The sequence below is a fragment of the Catharus ustulatus genome, chromosome 2, assembly GCF_009819885.2.
Source record: "Catharus ustulatus isolate bCatUst1 chromosome 2, bCatUst1.pri.v2, whole genome shotgun sequence".
Lineage (NCBI taxonomy): Eukaryota > Metazoa > Chordata > Aves > Passeriformes > Turdidae > Catharus > Catharus ustulatus.
In genome coordinates, this window is record NC_046222.1 from 4918668 (window position 1) to 4940136 (window position 21469).

At 47.2% G+C, this 21469-nt stretch overlaps 1 protein-coding gene across 1 annotated transcript; it reads left to right on the top strand.

Annotated features, from left to right (window-relative positions):
- The first annotated feature begins 465 nt into the window (after positions 1–465).
- On the top strand, positions 466–19980 carry LOC116992697 (T-lymphocyte activation antigen CD80-like). The gene is made up of 7 exons (XM_033052555.1): positions 466–561; positions 704–803; positions 11922–12245; positions 13552–13833; positions 15802–15927; positions 18050–18173; positions 19529–19980. The coding sequence occupies exons 2-6, from the start codon at positions 722–724 to the stop codon at positions 18154–18156; spliced, it is 921 nt and encodes a 306-aa protein (XP_032908446.1). The 5' UTR covers positions 466–561; positions 704–721; the 3' UTR covers positions 18157–18173; positions 19529–19980.
- The last annotated feature ends 1489 nt before the right edge of the window (positions 19981–21469 follow it).

Sequence of the window (21469 nt, forward strand, 5' to 3'; positions counted from 1 at the left end):
TCAGCTGTGACATCCATCATGAGCAGCCTAAGCAGCCTTCTTAGATTTTCTTTGGAAAATCCATTTCTTGATGGATTACATCCTGCTGATGTAACGAGCCTGAAATGGTGGTGTGGGCATTTTGTTTCATTTTGAACCTAATTTTATGCAACTATTCCCAAAGCAGCATCAGGGTTTCGCTTAGCTGCATTTTAACCTCCAAAGCCCCCAGCACTGCCTGACACTTACATTCACAGGCAGGGTCCTTCATCCTGACACCCTCCTGGCTGGAGGGACACCCAGAGCATCCCCAGGGGATGAAGGCAGTGCTGTGTCCCTCGGGTGCTGGTGGGGGTGGCAGGCGCTGCATCCTGACACACGCCCCGCGAGGAAGCCGTGGGCGGTGAGAGGTGACTTACGAGGCTGAGCGCTCTGCCAGCACCAACACTTCCCCCTGCACTCTGTCAGGGAGTGTCTCAGCAGCCTGTGACAGCAGCCAGGCACCCATGGCCTGGCACTGAGCCCCCTGCCTGCTCCCTGCCCCAGGGCTGGCCTCGCTGCTGCTCGACCAGGACACAACAGGTACCAGGGCAGGGAAGAGGGGCAGGCTGGGCTTCACTCAGGGTTTTTGTGGTGGCAGCAGGCAGGAAGGAGAAGGACATTGTAGAGGGTGCTGTGACTCCTCGGGCTCTGTTCCCCTAACCGTGTTCCCCTCTCCTCCCAGCCCAGGAGCTACAGGAAGATGATGTGCCTGCCTGCCTCCCCACCAGCGCTGGCGTCGAGGCTGGGGCTCGGGCTCTTGGTGCTGCTCTGCCTTGGGATAGGTAAGCAGGAGCCAGAATGGGACTGTGGGAAGGGGCTGGGCACCAGAGCAGCACCCTTTTGTGCTCTCTGTGATGGTTGATGTGATGGGAGCAGGGGATGGTGGAACTCAGGACACTCCTGGTGCCTTCTGCCAGGGCTGAGCTCAGGTTTGGGGCAGCAGGAGCTTCACTGAGGCTCCCTCAGCTCTCATCTTCCCAGGCCCACTGCACCAGGCTGATGGCTCCCAGAGAGGCGTGGTGATCTCCCATCACAGCCAGGCTGACAGAAATGAGGGTGGTTTTGTCCAGCTGATGTCTGTGAGGAGCACATGGCGCAACCCCTCGGGTTTCGGCTTCAGTGGCGGGGTGGTTTCTGCAGATTTTTGGGTGGTTAAAAGTGGGTGCCTGGTGAAAAAGATAGGGAAATGTGGCAGCTTGGAGTGCTCTGCACGGAGCAGAGCAAGTTCTTTCTCCAGCAACACAAATCCCTGTTGAAATCCTTTTCTTGAGGACTTGCCACAAAGCTCTCACAGATCTCTCCTCGCCTCAGCAGGCTTGGGATGAGTCTTCTCAGATGTGTGAAATGTTAACCTGGAAACCACACAAAATTAACTTCTGAGCTGGACTTCATTGTGGATGCAAAATAAGTTGTGCTTGTTGTCAATTTTAGTGTTTCATAGCAGCTAATGGTACTCTAGAGCAAACCTGAACTGAAGCTTTCATTTAAAATCAACACTGCAAAATTAGGAGCTTTTCATGCTGCTATTATGAAACTGGGAGATATTTTATGTTGAGTTTCATTTTCAGTTTCAGGCTCTGAATTTTAAAACAAAACTTGGAGAATTTAGCAGGGAATGAATTGCAGAGCTCACTTGTAAAGAAAGTAGTGACCTCGAATGTGGGATCTCTGCTCTTCTGTCTTCCCCTCACTCCGTCCCCTACTTCTGGGCTTGCAAAGCATTTGTCAAGCATAAATATATTTTGCTTGCATTTGCATCAGGCAAACAATGTATCATCAGCAGAACTGTTTTTCTCTCAATACTTTAAGAGCTTGTGGTGTGTTAATAATGTAATTATGAGCATATGGTAATTTTCCAGTCATGTAATTTCTCTGAAAAGGATTCTGGTTCCTCGGCTAAAGGATGTATAGTTGGATGTATAGTTTGATGCATGCTAATATCCGCTACTAGAAACAGGAGTTTGATAACAGAAAACTAAATGTTTGTCTAGTTGTACTTTTGGGGCAACAGGTCTGTGGAAGTCACAATGCCTCAGGAGCAGGTGCTTGGCAGACTGGAAAGAGCAGGACAGCTGATGCACTGATTTCTCTCTGTGTGTGCACTCACACACACTCTGAACCCTTTCTCTCCAAAGATCAGCATTCCTACATGGCAAATACGTGGTGCAGTACCCACAAAGGGCTGGGTTTTAAAAGCTGTGCTGGTGCTTGTGGGTGATGCCCTCTCAAGGTTGCCTATAGGGACCACAAGGACTGAGTCGTGGCAAAATAGAGGAGCCTTGGGTGTGTGCCATGACACTGGCAGTGATTTCCCATGCAATACTAAGTGAATCATCACAGCCGGCATTTACAGGACTGACCCCACGTGGGGCTGCTCATGAACACACCAAAGCACAGTCAGGGCTGGCTCCCAGAGCCTGTGTCCTTGGTGTGGCCCAGGTGTCCTGATGCTGGCACACATCCCTGGTGTAGCACTGCAAAAGGTCAGGCAGCATTCCAGGCTGGAAACAAGTGCCCTCTATAAAGATTGTGTGAGCGAAATAGTAACAGAGGGGATGCCAGGCTGAATTTTCACATCAGGCATTAATGGGGAGGCTTAATTGAGAGGGATTTGAAGGTTGTCTTCCATGGGAAAGGTTGAAGGTTGATTTGAAGGTTGTCTTTCATAGGAATTTCATGTATATGCAAGTTATGCAGATCCATTTATTTTCCTTTGAATTGAGTTCTGCTACTCTGAGGTGCCCCCCTGAAATGCCAGTGTAATTCAGAGCTGCTCCTGGGATGTCATCTGCTGCTGGAGACACTGATGTCCATGAACAGCACCCCCGTGTCTCAGCACAGAGGGGCACAGCAGCCTTGGTTACAGCACAGACTTTTAAATTATGATCTGACTGCGTTGCTGGTATCCCCCTGGGCTTGGTTTTGTCCTGCCACTGCACCTTCACACACAAATTGTGGGATGTTCTCAGTCCCAGTTTGTTATCCTAGAAAAATAAAGCTTGGAATCCCTCAGTATGACCTTTCCCTGCCCTGTGTGCAAACAAAGCACAGGCACTGACTTCAGGGACCCAGCAAGCCCAGCTTTAAGTCCATGGAGTATTTTTAAACTTCCCTGGAGTCTTTTCTTCCAGCTGGGGACCACTTAGCTCTCGGTTTCTTCCCAGGGGTGAAATTTTTTGAGAATTTTTTAAGAAAATTCCCTACAGCTTTTCTAAATTACTGGAGAGTTGGGAAGGGAGGGGGAATATCCACTTCTGTGAGTGAGCACTGGCTCACAATTAAGTTATTCTGGGAATCCCCTCCCGTGTTACTCCCAGTAAAGAGCTCAGGGTGGAGCTGGGTTTCAGAAAGGCACTGAGGGCTGAGAAAGATTCCCTGGTTTGTGGCCACCCTGAATTTTGAAGTGTCTATCAATGAGCTTTAGGTGCTTGCTGTCTGATTTCCAGCTCTGGTATGGGCTGTGCTGGGGCAGATTTCATGGCGGAGATGGCAGAATTTTTTCTTTACATACCAGATTTGCCCACTTGGTCACTGGATGCAAATTGAGTTTCTGACTAACTCCTCTTCATGCCTTCAGCTGGTGTTTTAATTTCTTTTTTCGGATGGGTTTCTGTGTCCTGCTCCAGACATGAGGGAAAAAATTACTTTCAAAAACAAGGGCAGCAGGTCTAAGGAACTCCTTTTTCTGTCTGTCTGTCTATCCAGAGTGAAACCTGCTGTAAGAGCTTGTCTGGAGAAACAGAAACCCAGCTAAAGCCTACTGCTTTTTGCTTATAGGGACTGTTTTACTTCTTCTGAGTGTGCTTCTGAAATTAAAGGATTCTTTAGGGAAAAAAAACCCTCAGAAAATTAAACTTAGACAAGCTACATTTTTACAAACAAAATACAGTTAAAAGCCTAAATGCCAAGGTTGTAAGGCTATGGGTCAAATGTTCCTTTCACCCACATCATTTCCTTTTTCCAGTGAGATCGGAATGAACCCAGACAGCTCCAGTGACCTCATGTTGCTCTGACTGCAACAGCTTTTTTTTGCATTTGTTGGATCGCTGAGACATTTGTTTCCCTTTTGCTCTGTGCATGGTGAGCATTCCTGCATTTAAACATGCAAAGTTTGGAGTGGTTGTGCACCCTGGATGGGGATAGGAGTCACAGTTGAAGGGTACAAACAGGTTATTGCCATCAAAAAATGCAATCCTGCTTCTCTCTGGCTATGTGATCCTCCTCTTCTTTGCACATGTCTGATCCCTGCATGATCTGCTTCACCTCCCAGCTCAGCAGAAAGTTTCCTTTTTTCTATTTTTTTTTAAGACTGGTATATTGCACCAGACTCTGGAGAGCCCTTCAAGGGGGAACATGTGGGATTGGAAGTGAAAGGAGAGCCAGATCCCCTCTGCTTGCACGGGGAAGGCATGAGATCAGTGAGAGTTTGTTGTCTGGCTGCATCCCAAGGTCATGCCAGGCTGGGGGAGAATTTCCACATTCAGAGAAATTCTCACAGAATTATAGAGTTTGTGTTGGAAGGGATCTTAAAGCTTAATTTGTTCTAAGCTCCCTGCCATGGACACTTCCACTGGACCAGGTGGCTCAGAGTCCTATCCAAACTGGCCCTGAACACCTTCAGCATCCACAACTTTCCTGGGAAACCTGAGCCAGGGCCTCACCCCCCTCACAATAAATAATTTCTTCCTAATATCTGGTCTAAACCTTCCCTCCTTCAGCTTGAGGCCATTGTCCCTTGTCCTATTGCTACATGCCCTTGTGAAAAGTCTCTCTCTATTCTTTAAGGCTACTTTTAAGCTCTGGAAGGTTGCTCTAAGGTCTCCCTGGAACCTTCTCTCCTCCAGGCTGAATGCTTCTCCTTCCTTTTAAAGCTGTGTTTCCCAGTGTAAATGCTGTGAGCATGTGGATGTGGTACCTTCCACAGGGTGGCAAGGCAGGTGTGCTGGATGCAGTGAAGCCTGTTCACTTGGCAGAAGGGGATCAGTTTTGTTTTAAAATACTTTAACTTTCTGTCTAATTGTAGCTGTTCTGTCCCCTTGGAGGGGCATCACCACTGGGAGTCTCAGGAGCTCGTTTGAGAATCGGTGTAAATCTTTCCCAACTCGGAAATGCCACAGGCTTTGCTTCTGCTTTTTCACTGTTATGCTTTTAAAATATCATTGGTCCCAGGGGACTCCCTGAGTGAAAAGAAAGTGCTGACTGATGGCTCACAGTGGCATTTCTACCTATGCTGTGCCTTTTGGGCAGCTCCAATTCCTACCATATCACATAAATGGTTAGAAAAGGCACACTATTGCTGCCACCTTAGCAGGTACCCTCTGGTGTAATTCTAAATGCCCTGCAGACAAGGATTTGATCCCTGTGCCGGGGAAGTGCTCCAGGGAGAGCAGAGCTTGCCGTCTGACCTTGGTTCCTAAACACTGATAGCCCTTCCCTGCCTGCCCTGCCCTCAATGCCTCCAGCAGCACCTGCCCAAGCCTCTCATCCCACTCCCTCTGCAGCTCCTGTGGCTTGCAGACCACTCTGGGCTGCTCTGGCTTCCTGAGTGTTCTCCAGCTAATCACCAATCTCCATGCCCTGCTCTTATCTGGGGCTGTGTGATCTCTCCTCCAGCTGCAGGGTGACTGGCAGGGCTGTCTGCAGAGCATCCTTGAGTCAGTGCCTGAGCACACACCAGCTTTTCTAACAAGATAATGGCTGGAAAGCCTGCAGCATTGTTAGCTGCACTGGTGAGTGGTGCTATGGCTGAGCTCAAGTACTTTAATAGAAAAAAAACCAAAAAATTAAAATTTATGATTTTTCAACTTTGAAGCGGGCTTATGTGAGAGGTATCGTGCTTGATTTTCCTAGTTACAGGGTACTTTCACCTTCTATCAGTTTCAAGAGAGGGCTGGCTGCTTGGGGAGCATGAGAGAGAGATTTAGTAAGCATTGAAGAAAACTACAGCCTTAAGCAGTGGGGAGGACCTTAATTTCAGAAACTGCTGTGAGGACAGTAGCATGCATGGCAGTGGTACTGAAGGAATTAGGAAAATTATCTGAGAACATCTTCAGCTGGGAGATAAATATAGAGGAAGTACAAAGTGATCCTGTCAGCAAGAGACAGAGACTGCAGGGGAAAAAATTAACAAATTTATTTTTGTCTGTCTTTGTGGCAAATCTCCCCCACCATCCCCTCTTGCACAAACGCCACATGTAGTTTCTACTCTCAAACTGGAAAATCAAAAGAGTGCTGAGCAAGATGCAGGAATTTGATCTCTAAAGGAACTAAAATATGCAATCTTCTGAGGACATCCAGATTTTAGGGGCCCTCCCTGCTCTTTTTAATTCTAGCAGGGTCACATTCCACGGGCTGGGGATTGAGAAAGAGGGGAGGTTCAGAAAGACTCTTCTTTTGCTCATTTCTGCAAGATGTCCTTCTGTCCCCACGGCCGTGTGTCCCTGTGGTTTGCAAGGGACAAAGGGAGCTCTCCATCCTCTCCTCCCCATGTGGTGCACTCTGCAGCAGGGGGAGAGATCTGAGATATGTTCTAGTCCCCATCTCCAAGTATTTCTGGTGCCACATCCAGCTCCTTGCTCGGGTCTGACCTCCTGCCTGGTGCCAAGACGAGAAATTTGCCGGTCGCGATTTTACTCAAGTGACAAACGCAGCAGGCTGGACATACCCGGGCAGAGGGCTTGTCCCAGGCTGACTCAGAAAGCAGGAGATTTTTATCTCCAAAATTACAAAACCTGAGCTAGAGCAAGAGGTGTCAGCTGGCTGGAGCTGCCCCAGTGCTGCAGCCCCTCTGCCAAAGTATTTCAGATTCCCTTTTGTCTCAGATGCTGATTGCAGATCACACTCGTGGCTTCAAGGATTCCTTCACTAGAGGTGAAGGTGTGCAAACACACACAAAATAAAACACCACTACAATGGAATGAAGGCTGCTGATGGAGAGGGACACCCAAACACCCTGGGAGTGTTATACTAATTGCCAAATCAATACAGAGCTGGGCAAACCAGGGTTACTCTTTTGTTTAGGAGGAATGTGGCAGCATAAAGATGGAATAAAACCATGTATGGGGTACCCCGAGGTTACAGCACACAAGCAAGCAAGGATGAACTTTTAGAAAAACCTGTTCAGACCAGTTCCCCACCTCAGACTTGCCATGCCATCATAATGCACTAGGATTAATCCTGTCACTTAACTGCTGCAGGCACTTGAGCAGTGTGGGCAGGTACAGGGAGCTGAGGGGAATCATTGCCATCACTGGTTTAGTTTGGATGCCTTCTTTTCTGCTCCCCTCTCTAACCACATTTGGGACAAGTAAGGGAGCTTCAACCTGAGCAGAGCATCTGGATTTGCAGCTGCTTGAGCAGCAGCAGGCCTGTGGTTTGTGATGAGAGGTTGGGCTTGGGGTTGTGCAAGGGGAAAGGGCCACTCCTCCTTTTCCTGTCTGCCAAGACCTCTCCTTGCATGCCTGAACTTGCTGGAGTGGAGTCAGTGAAGAAGGAGCCTCAGAGGCTTGTCAGGCACTCATGCCTGGGTTAATCTGCAGTCACAGACTCTGTAAAGAGGACAGCCAGCAGGGTCTTACAGCACCCACTTTTCTCTGTTCCATCCCATCTTTCTTAGTGCACAGGGTGTTTACAGTGAAACACAGAGGAAGGCAGTGTTTTTGTGCACTTCTGAACCTGTGTCTCCACATAGAGGTTATCTAAGCATCTAGCAGGGTCTTTCTGTCATCAGTGTGTTCACAGGAGTCACTGATTTAAACACAAAGGATTTCAGGTACTCCCGTGTAGCACAGGACATTTGCTGACTTTTGGCTCCATGGAAAGCCTGGGGAGAGTCTCATTCCTCATTGGTAAAATCATCTGGGATAAAGACAAGATCAAGGGGGAGTGTCTAGTCTTTTAAAGATCCAGCTTTTCAAAAAGTCTTGATTTCTTGACTCGTTGTCTGTTTTGCTTGGAAACCCCTGTAAAATACTGCATTGCCCTCAAAGGATAAATCATGCAAGTTTGGGGTGAATGTGCTATTGACTGAAAATGAGGGGTCTGGGCTGCAGAATTACCTGCAGAGTGGGAATCCCAGGTGCATGGTCCTAGGTAAAGTCAGTAATGCCATTAATTTATGAGTTGAGATACCAGCAGCTGTTGCAAAGATAAATAGGGAAACAGAAGGAAAAAAAGTAAAGCAAGGCTCAGAAGGGCAGAGAAATGAGAAAGAGAATGGCTTTGGACCTTCCGTTCAGCAGGACTTATCTGGAGGTTTTCAACAGCTTCTCCAGGGCATTGCTAGGTCTTCAGCTGCCTTTTACTGTCACATATCTCTGCAAGATATCTGTGCCAGAGGAAATCTGCTCTCATCTGCTGTCTGGCTGCATGTGTGGTCAGGATAACAAAGCTCTCTGTGTCTGGGGAATTTCTGAGTTAAGGTTAGGGCAAAGATGCAGGAAATAGGGATATGGGCTAAACAGCTTTCCTGGCTCTCAGAGCAAACAGGAAGGAACAGCTCTCCTCTATACTCTTTCCTGTTCCAGTTAGCCCTGCTGTATGGCACGGGCACAGTCAGAATGAAGGAAGCTTTTCTGCCCAGAGAAGACAAGGCCAGTCATTTCATCAGTCCAGCATTGCCACATGCCAGGGGCTTCCAATGATGGAGTGATGTGTGTGCACAGCAAGAGTGGATGGGCTTCAGAGGGGTGGGAAGAGGAGGGATCTTTTTCTAGAAAAGTCATTAAAAATTATTTCCATGGTGAATACCTTCCCCATGGCTTGGCTGCAGAGAGCACTCAGCACAGAAATGGCACAGAACTGGATTTTCATTTTTGCTTTGCAGTTCACCTCTAAAGTGAAAGGGGACTTTTGTAGGGCTTAATGACTCTTCATGGACTTTGGTTCCTTCAGGCTTGCAGCATTCAGGTTGCAGTTTCAAGGGTGCAGAGCCTTTTAAGGGTAGACATGACATCAGCAGGAGTTTCCAGCCCCTGCATATGTACTCCCGAGAAGGTTTTTGTTCTCCTTTTGGTTGCAAAGGAGACTCTGAGGGGCAAGGTTGGGAGAACCTCATGCAACTCATGATGTGATGTCACCCTGACATTTACTGTACGCCTACTCTTCCCCTATTGCTGCAAAAGAAAATAGAAAATGGTCTTCATCAATCCCAAATTTGTCTGGATGTTTGACTGCCTGTTCTTTCGAGTCTGTCCAAAAATAATAAGAGCTGCACTGTGAGAAAAGCAAAGATGTGGTCAAAGATAAACACACACACAAGTGCAGGAGAAGGAACTTTAAGAATCACAGCCTGAAGTGGGCTGCTTTTAAGGTGAACAGAAGGAAATGCTTTCCCACACAGCATGTAATCAAACTGCACAAACCATGGCCAGAGGACGTTGTGAATGCCAAAAATATGTGTGCATTCCTGAAAGGGCATTCCTGAAAGGGCAAGAACTCTTCCTGCAGGGTAGGTCTAGCAGTAGCAATTTAAATGCTGATGTCAAGAAACCCTGAATTTCAGGCTGCAAAGGTTGGCAAGACAAGGCAGTTTTTCTCCTGTTTTTCTCTCATTTTGCTACCAGTTGATGGCTGACAGAGGTCAGTGTGCTGAGCAGCACCTGGTCTGCCCCAGCTTGGTTGCTCAGGATCTGCAATGCATTAGAAGGGGAAGTACAGGAATTGGGGGGGGAAATATTGAAACTTTCCCTTTGGAAGACCGGTGGAGTGGCTGAGTGGAGGGAAACCAGTTAAATAAGAATTTGCTAATTTAATCACATATTCTGTTTTATTTAACTTACATTAAAACATGCCATAGTGTCGCCAGGACCTCCACAGTATTTTTTCTGTGTGTTTCCTACAGATTTAATGTCAAATATGCAAGTGGGACAGGGGAGGGTAGTGAAATTAATTTCACAGAATCATTCAGGTTGGAAAAGACCTTTAAGATCTTTGAGCCCAACCTTTAACTCAGCCCTGCCATGTCCACCAGCACCATGTCCCTAAGTGCCACATCTACCTGTCACATCCTGGTCACAGCCTGAGTGCTGCACTCTGCCTCTGGACAGCGTGGCTGCAGTTAGGCTGGGACTATCAAGAGTGAGCCAGCACCAGCCAGGCTTTGCTGGGGAGTGGCAGTTCTGAGGCTCAGCTTTGTGCATTGCACGAGGGCTCTCCCCTCCAGTGATGGGTGATCCCCATTGGGGACACACCGCCTGTCAGGACTTTCCTGCTTCCTCTCTCAGGTGTGTTTACTGAAATGTTGGAATAGGAATAACAGTTCTTTACTAGGAAAAAAAAATAAAATAAAAATACAGTAATACAAAAAAAACCCAAACCCGAAACACTGCCAGAGTCAGAATCCAGCCTGGCACCCCGTCAGTCAGGCAGGGTGTTGGGAGCAGTCCCATTAAATGGTGTCTGCATCCTCCTGCAGTGACAGATGTGGCTCTGTTGAAGCAGTGCTCCTGTACAAGGTGCAGTTTTTCCTCCAAAGGTCCAGTGATGATGTAGAAGTGTCAGTTTTCCTCTGGAATCCAGTGGAAAAAGGCTGCTCTGATGTTCCAAATCTTAGATTTTATCCAGGTAGGAAATGCTTGGCTCCTCCCCCTGGGTGGAGCATCTCCCAGTGGGATGATGTAATTTTATCATCCTGCAGTGGGACTCAGTGGCCATTAACAGAAGATGCCTCCCTGGAGGAAGGATGGGTTGTGGAAAAGATAAAGAGCACTGTCCCTCCTGGCTTTCACAGATGGTGATAGAATATATACTTTTGGTTACATCCTGTATTGCAACCCAAGATAAATTATTCTGCAGGGAAAAAGAGGGAATCTGAATCTTTTCTGTCCTGAAGACAGCTATTTCTTTGTTTTGCTGCTCTTGGCCAGTGGAGTGTAACAGATTGACTTCCACCACTGGAGATCAATGCTAAGGCAGCGAGGCTGAGGCAGACAGGAGAGAACAACCTGATCTTCTGGGCTGACAGACTGGGTGCAGATCATCCCCAGGCTTGCACTGACAGAGGTGAAAGCCCAGCCACTGCCCTGTGTGCAGCACAGGGCTGTGTGTCCATGCTGCAGCAGCAGCTGGAGCTCCTTGCTAGGCTGCTCCCTCAGACGTCAGCCCCTGTGAGCCTTTGCCCACTGGAAAGAGGAAGGAGTGGGAAAGCAAGGCAGATCATGGCAGTGGGGTTTTTAGTAGTGCAATTACTGCTCACATGGTCCAAGCTGTACCTAATTTCACCCTGCAAGGGTCTCAGCTTGTCAGCTCCAGGTATGGAGCACAGTCACTGGTAGGAGTTGGGGAGCACCTGTGCTGGTCCCGAGTCATCCCATGAGCTTTCACAAAGATAAATTTGTTCTAGCTAGACTAGGCGAAATTGTTTGTTTGCTAATGCTGGAAGGCTGATGACAGTGTGGCTACAACCTTTGTGTATCACTGTAGGGTGGATTCTGGTTTCTGGGATCTTGAAAGTTTTGGGTTTTTTTTTTTTCTTTTACAAAAGAATAGCTACCAAAAATCCCCCAGCCCCCCTGAGCAAATAGTCCACTGTGGCCCTGTTAGGCATGCAGAGAACCCAGTGGAGAGTGACACAGATTTTCCAAACACCAGGCTCTGAAAAGGGAGACATCAGTTTGTGCATGTGTGTTTCTATCCCTGTTTTTAAAGGGGCCAGCAAAATTTCTGTTCAAGCAACTCTCCTGCCTTTGCCTTCAGCAATCCATGCAGCAATCCTTGTGTGCTGGGTCATGATCCTGAGTGGGAGTGGAGCATGGTGTCCCAGAATGGCTCCCCTCAGTGCAGAGCTGAAGCTGTAAGACAGCTCAGTGGGTGACGAGGGATGTGAGCAGTCAGAGCCAAAAGGGCTGAGCTTCAGGCAACAGGTCCTCACTCACTGACTTTTGTTTGCCCCTCACCTGCAGGCCAAGCACTGGAGAAGAAAGTAGTCAGAGGCAAAGTGGGGGAGAAGGTCAGCCTGCCTTGTTGCCATGAAATCCCCAGCTCAGAAAGCCTGCAGAACTACCGGGTGTACTGGCAGAAGAACATTACAGACGTGGTGCTGGCCTACTCAAAGGGGAGCATGATGTCCCAGCCCGAGCGGTACCAGAACCGGACGGAGATGGACCTCTGGAACCTCACCCTGTGGATCTCCCCCGTGGAAATCCTGGACAATGGCTCCTACCAGTGCGTAGTTCAGCGCAACTCCATCGTGGTGTGCGACGAGCCTGTCATCCTCTTTGTCACAGGTAGGTGGGTTGCCTCCCGGCACCTGAGGCTCTCCAGTGCCAGATTCTGGGGTGAAGGATGCTCTTCCAAGCTTATTCCTACTGTAGCAGATCAGGAAGCCTGAGGGAATGTGTGTTAACTGCTTCCATTCCAGCAGCCTCCCTTCTTACCTTTCTAAAGCAACCCCAGGTACAGAATTTTTTTTCCCACCCCCAATTTAAACTCCTCCTCTTGGTGCCTTGCTCTTGTGAAAGGATCCCTCCTGGGGCCCTCCCCAGGTACCACTGAGGCAGCCCCTGCTGCCTTTGGGGCAAAGCAGGACCAAGCCCTTAGTGCCTGGCAAGCATTCAAGCTGAAAGAGAAATGGAGTGGCCACGGCAGCATCCCAGCCCTGCATCCAAACCCCTGTGGAACTGGCTGCACTGCAGCTCCACAGCCTAAGGCTGAATTCATCATGGAGCTTTGAGGCTTTTTACATTAAAGAAACCGAGTTCCTTTGTTCAAGATGAATCTGAATCTTCTCTTAGAGGCCACAAAAAGTTCCACTGACATTTTCCATTTCCACCGGTGTTTCTGTGGCAGCTGATCTCAACCAAAGACAGATACATAAATATATACATGCATTTGAATACCTTCAAAAGCAGAGGGTTACATGAATCTTCCAGACAAATCAGTGAAGGAGCATTCCTCATCTGGAAGGAGATTTGGTAACAAAACAATCAAGCTCCTGAGGTTTGGCCATTTTCTACTGGTCAGAGGGCAGAGTGAGGTCAGGGAGACAAATTTAGTATCTTTCTGGGAACTGCTGTGAAAAAAGGGAAGTGTACTGCCACCATCCTTTTTTAACCATGGGAGTTGAGGAGTTAACTGAATAAAAAGCATAAAACTACGGATCTCTTTTCCTGTCCATAAATACTCCAGTTTCTTTCTGGTCAGAAATCCCCTTTCTGTCCTAACAGACCAACTGTAATAATTATGGTAGACTTCTGCTCCCTTTGGTGAAGTGGGATCAAGTTAATTTGGGGATCAGGAAAGGGAATTGCTGGAATCAGGCTGGGATGGTCTGAAGGGATTTTCCAGGCTGGATGGCAGTGTTGTATTGCTCAGCAGACAGTGGGCCTGGAAGGAAGGAAGTTTTTCTGGAAGGAAAACTGTCTCTCCTCGCTCGTCACTGCTCAGCCACACAGTGTTGAGCAAGTTTCTTTCACTAGTAACTGGTTGCTTGTGAAAGCCCTGTGGGGGAGTCTTTGCTTTGTCCATGAGTTTTGGGGGCTGCAAACCTTGCTGTGGCCTGACAGAGTGGTAACCAAATCTCTCTTGCTTCAGCTGACTTCAGCAAGCCCAACATAACAGCAGAAGTGTCTGCCGAGTCCTGCGAGTCGACTGAGATGGTGGTAACATGCTCTTCTCACGGAGGGTTCCCCAAGCCCACAATCTCTGGAACCCTCAACAACATGTCTGTGGAGTGGAATGCCAGATGGGTGTCTGAGTCCAGCCTCAGCCCATACAATGTCACTGGAAAGCTGGTGCTCAATGTCACCAAAGACGTCAACATCACTTGCTCCGTTGAATACAATGGCATTTCCAAGTCTGCCAGTTTGCTTCTTGGTATGTTTTATTCATGTTTTTTGTAACAAAACCATTTTGTTGAATCTGCTGAGTTGCCTCTCTGAGAATGCAATAGATTTTGTGCACGTGTTCATGCAAGGATCACCCAATGAGCTACACACCAAAATATTTTAAAGGCTGGAAGATCACCGGGGTGGGAGGGGAGAGTTACAACAGTGACTGACAAGCAGAAGCACCTCTGTCTTCCTGCTGCTCTCCTGCAGCTGGGCTGAGAGCTGAACTGGACCCTGCTGTGACCTGGTAATGTCACACTTGGTGGCTCCCACAGGCTGGGGCTGCCACCATCCTGTGCCCTCTGTACCAGCACAGTTTTACTGCCAGCTCTGTGACACAAACCTGCTATTTGAACGGGGCGACCAGAGAAATGTGTGTGCTTTAAAAGCCACAGGCTGCACTTCAAAATAATTTCCTCACTTAACAAGCATATTTGTCCCTGCTTCAGTGGAAGAAACTGTCAGCTGGGGTATAGACAAAATTCTGCCTATTAATGTAACATAGGGTTAACTCATACAAAAAGAATTCCATCACTGAGCATGGCTCAGAAGTGATGGCATAATAGATAAGTGTGTGCTTTGAAAAGCTTGAGGCACAAGTGGAAACAGCATGAGGGAAGGCAGCACACTAAATTCCAGATGTTTTGCAGTATAAGGGGATTTGCAAGAAAATTCGTGAAACCAAAAGGATTTTTCTTTTTTAATGCTGTTACCAAAAAAGCATTCTGAAATGTCTCTGGGTCTGATGTTTTTAATGTAGAGATAAGGGCACCTTCAAGGGAAGATAGAGAAGCTGTATTTTTCCTATGGAATTGTACCTTATTCATCAAGGCAGCTTATTCATCTATCTTGCTAAAATCAAAGGAGCTTGTGGGGAGAGGTGCCATTCAGCTTCAGAACAAATGCCAGGAACTAGTGCTTTATGAATATTGGCTATTGCTGGATGTAGAGCATAATGTCCCTAATGAAGGGAGAATAAGGTTATGAATAGCTCACTACATAGAAAAAGAGAGCAACAGGAAAAAAAAAAAAAAGGCAGTAATCAGAGGAGAGTGCAGTCAACAGTGACACAGCCACAGCAGTCACAAACCCTCCAGTTTTTGACTTTCAGGGTGTGGGACCACCCCCACTTTGGTATGGTGTAAATGGTCCTCCAAACAAACCTTTCCTGAGCTCTGAGACAGAACAGAGCCTCTGGTAAATGTAGAAAGCAACCCCTGCAGAATGAGGGAACAGATCCAGGATAATTAATGCCTTAGGAGTGGAGTGATGCTCACCTGTGCCAGATGCAGGTGGTGGAAGAACTGAAGGTCTGTGCACACAGCTCTGTGGACATGCAGCAAGTCCTGTCCTGTACAAGGATGGCCCAGTACTTACTCTAAAATCCCAGCAGTAGGATGGGATTTTCCACCATCTCCAATAGTGAAGAGCCAAAGGCTCCAGACCCACTGAAACTGAACTCTGCCACAACACTGTTCTTGACATGCAGAAAAAAAATCTAGTCTGTTAAATGCATCATTCTCCTTCATCTGTGAATCCAAAGGGAAAAAAAATAGGCATAAGTCTGATGAAAACAGTAAGGAAAACTGCAGAGTACCTTTGAGAACAGAAATTTTCTAGCTGTGGACTCAGATTTTTCCACCAAGCCTAGCTCATTTCCCTGAAACAGCCTACACATATTTTTAAATATTTCCTGTCTCAGTCCTGTTCTGGACAAAGAACCATCTTTTCACATTCTGTGCATGTGTTAAGAATTTGAGCCCATAGCAAATGTGGGTGAAGGGAAGAAATTTAGGTGCCAGCTTTGTTTGCTTGTTTATTGAGTAAGTCCATTTCCAGGCTGAGGAGCTGAGTTAGAATTTGGCCAGAACCCCAAAATTCACATACTTGCTCTTACATGAAAATGCCAACAGCTGTTGGGCCCTTTATTCATGTTTTATTTCTCTTGTCTCAGAAAAAACAAACAACTGCATTGTTCCTCCTGTGACTCCACCTTATAATGTCATTTTTGCTTCAATTATCATCGTTACCACCTTCATTTTGGCTACCATCCTGGCAGCAAGATACCTCCCGAGGCGTGGTAAGTGCAGCTTTTTTTCCAAGATGTCTCTTAGTGCTGATGAAGTTTCTGTGTAGGATACACATTTATAGAAACTTTACTGTCACACTAGGTATTTCTGTACCTTCTTCTCATTTTTCTCATTTCCTTTTTTTTTTTTTTTTTCCCTTCAGCATCCACTGTCACAAAAAGTCTAGCTCATGATTTTCCTACATTTTGTGTGCAGGCAACACTTGAGTTCAGGTTTGAGAGTGAAGAGGTGACAGGGAGTTTTGACAGCAGATCAAAATATTTCCAAAATCAGGGATAATGAAGAGGTTCACAAAGGTTCAGTTTCATCTATTAAGATGCTTATCCATGCCCTGTGAGCAGCTTTGCAGAGCAGTCCTGAAGAATGACAGCAGGGCTTGCAAATACATGAGGATAAATAACAGCAGAGTTCTGTCAGGTCACTGGGGAAGCCACATCTGGGAACAAGAATCCCACACTGAGGGCTCTACACCATTGGCTGTGGTATTCCCCACTGGAAAAGGTTATTTTCTGGGCAGCAAGGACTCAGTCCACTTACAGACACCTGTAAGTTTGCCATGCTCGTGTCTTCTGACACTCTGCTTCAATTTTAGATAAGTCAGATGTGTGGAGGTCTCGTTACTATTTTTCTTTCCCCCTCCTCATCAACCACATCCCTTCAAAAACCAATGTGACCATTGAGTCAAGCTGGGCTAATTTCCTTTTAGTGTTTTATCACAAAGAAAGGAAGCTTCTGGAAGGCAGTGGCTCTGGGTCACACCTGTGCACCTCCTCATTTTCCACCTCTGTGCCCTCATGACACCAGTGCCAGCTCTTCTCCCCTGCTGCTCCCTGGGGCTGTGTCAACAGGAAAGCAACAAGCAGGCTGAAACCAAGAAAATCACACTTGATCACAGCCTGTACTATTAGCTGCATGTATAATGAACTTCTAATTATAGGAGAAAATGAACTGGAATCACAAGACTTGGCTCTCAACAAATATAGGCTGGAAATTAAAAGGTTCCTTACCATTAAATTAGCAAGATCCTGGAGCACTCTGAGATAGCTTTTATATAGGAACAGAATTGCTTTAAAAGCAGATGTAAAAAGCATACCCCTGTGGTAGAATGCAATCACCTGCAAACAGCATGGCACATGGCTGCATTAACTGGAATTTCCCTTTCAGTCCCACTTCCATAATCTGCACAGGGAGTAGATTTGCTGAGTCAGGTGGTGCTATTTGGTTCAGGCATGGAAGAAACTGTAAAAGAAACTGCAAGAAGTGTAAGAAACTGAAGCCAGAGCTTCCATTCATCTTTCCAGTCTGTGTAGCTGTCCCATTTCAGTGCTGCTGTGCGTGGCCACCTGTCTGGGAAGGGAAATACCTGCCCTGAGAGTGCTTCCTGTGGGTGCTGCTGCAGGTCACCTCTCCTGGGAGCTCAGAATAGGTCTGAGAGTACCTCTGTTGTTCTGGGCTATGGAAAGCTGAGTCAGGAGTGGCTGAGAGTGGTTTCCGAGCTTCAAAGAACTGAAGTCTGGGAGGGAAGAATAGAAAGGCAGAGCAAAACCAAACGGAAGTAAGAGTTCTCAGATGCGTGATTGTTGTTGTGGCCAAAACAATCAGGTGCTTTGTTGAGGTTCACAGCCGCCTACTCTGAGGAGTTCACAGCCTGTTTTGAAGTCATTTAAGAATGAAAACATAAAGCCCCAAGATTAGACATCACCAAAAGAATGGTTTAGGATTCACGTTGAGTAATTTGTGCAAGCGCAGTTGCACAAGATTCGACTTGAACTACTAAAATTCAGTCATAGATGGTGAAATATTAAGGGGATCTGCTTAATCTGAGAGCCTCTTAAAGCACTGAAAGAGTTTGTTGGTTTTAACATCTGATATTCTTTCACTCGATAGGTAAACTGCAATTAGTGACATATAACTTCCATCATTATTTCCCTTCTGACCTTATCTCAGCATGTAGCAACCTGTTTTTGTGCCAGGCTGAGGTTCCAGCCCTGTGCCAACGAGAGCACTTTTATCCATGTGACACTAAATAGATAATATTTATTTGGAATAGAGCTTTCTATCAGATCAGACTATGACCATATTCATATACTAACAAGGGATCTTCTTTTTCAGTTTGTTCTCACTGCTGTAAGCGCCAGGATTCAGTGGAAGAGTGTATGAAAGAACATACAAAGGCATCCATGAGCCCTAAAGTGACATCTGAAACATCATCTGTATGACCAGATCACACTTGCAGGTAGCTTTCTTCACTCTTCTCTTGGCAAAACAGTTTCTCAAATACTCTCAGGTGCTTGTGCAATGTTAGCTCAGAAGACCACTTGTCATCCAGCTGTCAGTATCTGCAGTGACACCTCCTGCCATTGCCCCTGTGCTCATTTTATGGGCTTCCCAGTGTTCTAGTGCCTGTCCTGTTGGGCTCATTTGTGAGTTCTTCACCCCTACCTCAGGTGCCACATGTGGCTTCATCCCCTAGAGGTTCTGGCTGATTCCCTGTGCGGGATCTGATGCCTCAACTGGGGAACATCACTGATGACAGAAATTGAGGATATGGTGGTGAGGGGAGAACAAAAGAACAACTCCAGCTTTTCTAGTATGATCAGACACGGCAGTCCACTTCTGAGATATGTCCATTCCCTTCAGCAGCTGGAGGAATGGAGAAGGAAAAGTTTCCTCCCTCAAACTTGCCCAGAGAACACTCATCTTTTAAAAGGAGTTACTTTCGATAATGGGGTGTTACAAAAGATGGGCTGGGGAAGTCTGGCTTGGCAAGGTTTTATGATTACAAAGGATTATACTTGCTTTGGCTTGAAAGCTCAGCAGTTTCCAGGGCTGTGTCCTCACTTAAGTGAGGAGACTTAAGGGAAGATTAGCAGCTAACTGTTCTTATTCAAATCATTATCCAGGTGACTGCATTTTCTGCTCTCAGGGATTGCCAGGGTAATGCCTTCGGACTTGCCAGGGTAATGCTGTGGAGTCCTGGAAGTCATGAGTTTGTCAGACTGTGCACTCTAGAATCTAAAAGTTTATTAGTTCTGAGATGGAAAGGAGGGGAAACTTCATTCAGGCCACTCGTCTCATTTCCAAACCTGACCACCCACTCATGTTTTCCTCTGGGGAAGGCCCTGTCTGGAACAGATACTAGAGCCTTGGTTAGCATGAATTTTGGGGAGTTTTGCGATGGCAGTGGCAGGAGTTCACCTACAGAATAAACCCATTCTCTTTCGTTATAAAAGTTTGCCAAAATTTTCCTGTAGGTGGCTGGTGCTTCCCGACTCCAGCTCTTTGGACAGCTGCTGTCTGTGGCCTGGGATGGAAGCTGTGCTTCCTTTCAGCCATGTCCTAAAAAAGGGAAGCACGTTCATTAGTAATTCTCACTCCGTTCATTAGTAATCCTCACTCCGCTCCCAAGGTTTTGCGGGAAGAGCTGAGGCAGGCTGCAGCTCAGAACAGCCCCGAGTTTAGGGACCAGGAGCCCTCTTGTGGAAGGCTCTGGCAGGTGATACCTGTTTGTCGGCTCTGCAGCGTTACTGGGGTACATTCAAGGTGCTAAAAACAAAAAACTCAGTGCAATCTTCTCCTCGGGTCCCTCAGGTTCTCCACGCTGTGCATCCCGCACCGCCGACTCCGCTGTCGGGTGTACAGCGATGCTTGCTGCACGGACACTTGGGCTCTCTGCAAGGGGGGCCAGCAGGAGAAAAAAAACTCTGCTCACCACCACGGCTGCCAACACAACCTGCTGTGAAGGAATGCACCCCCCCACCACGCCACAGAGGCTGTGTGATGGCCTCTTACAAATGGTCGCTGGGATTCCAACCGAGAGGACCCTCTGGCAGAAGGATGTCACCAGCAGCACACCAGGACAAGGCTTCAGGAACCTCTGGCTTGATGCTGCCTCTGTGGGAATCAGGGGTGCAGAGCCCTAGCAGGGAGCCCATGCCCACCTACCCCTTCACTGACAGAGCTGCCCTTTGGGAGACCCCAAATCCTGACTGCAGTCCCGTCAGATTGTGCCTCCACGTCGGTAGTGTGTGCAGCTAAAACTTCTATTCTGCCTCACACAAGTATCTGTTCTTCCCACTGGAGGACTTAGAATTTGGATTCAACCATTACAGATACACGTCCCTTCTCCCCTAAAGAGCAACAGTGGACACGTTTTTCATGTAAAAAAGACACCTTGGAAGTGAGTCCATGCTTATTTGCAGCGCTACAAGACTTTTTAAGGAATGACACACGCTGGCAGCATTCCTAAGAGCTAATTAATATAGCTTATCTTCTGCAGTGGCACAAGTTCTCATAACCTTTCTCTCCTGAAAGGACAGCCTTGCCAAGCCAAGCACTGAGGCACAGCTCCACTGAATGGCTGTGTGAGGGCACTCAAGCCAAGCTTTCATGGGCATTCCTTCCCACCCACAACCATTGGAACGTGTGTGACAGCCAGTGTGTAACTCAGGGCCCTCCTTCATAAACGTGGGTCTGCTGCCCTGTGTACGTCTGTCGTGGGATACTTGTTAGGGAAAGCTCTGCAGATTTTTGGGAGTTTCTCACAGCAACATGAGGATACTTACTTCACACTGAACGTTGCTGCTTTCTGCCAGTGTTCTCTCTACCCAGCCAGGACTAGAAGGAATTTCCCTACAGGATGCTAACATTGGACAGGACTCATCTGATCCAGGTGACATTCTTGCCTACTGTGTAGGATAAAATGGTTTCTCATTTTCAGGGGAAAGGAGGAAAATGCCCCAACCCCCAATAAGCCTCCTAAGTAACTCTGCCTACTAACCTAAATCAACCCTGCCCTGAGTTTGACTGGAATGTTTTTCCCTTCTGCTCTGCAAGCTGCACCAATTCCTGCACTGCTCTATCCACGATATCAGGGCAAATCAAAGTCTGAAAGCACAATGCCATCCTCTTTGTGGGATGTGTTGTCACTTGAGCTGCTTATCTTCCTAGGACACAGCAGAGATACAGTCCATCCATTTCATTTTTCCTAGTTGGTACATATTCATAAACTGCTGGAGAAAATAGCAGGATTAAAAGTGGTTTATAGGATACTGGACTCTGAGATAAAGTAAAAAATAAGACAATGCTCCTTTGCTACTCCTGCAGAGTAGGCTGTGCCATCACCTTTTTTACTGCTTTCCCATTGTACCAAGTGTAATGGGAACTTCAGAACATTCTTACAGAGGAGTTTTTGACAGAGAAAAGGAGGTAAGCTGGGGGATAAGGAAACAATTGCACTTGTATGTTCTGGTTGCAAACAGAACACAAGTGAGAGAAACAGAGTGTTTCCAAAAGGCAGCCTGACCCTATTGCAGGACTTGGTGCATGAGTGATGTCTCACACTCTTCAGGTTTCCTCTTCTTTCAGCCTATTCTTGCTCCAGCACAAACCACCAGCTTCTTGCAGGCTGATCACCCTCTCTTGGCACTCACTTCCAACTTTGCTGATTTCCAACACTGTTCTTCCCTGTAACCACACTGCAATTGCACCTTGCCAGCCACACCACAGCTCTGCCAGTAGCACCAGCATGTT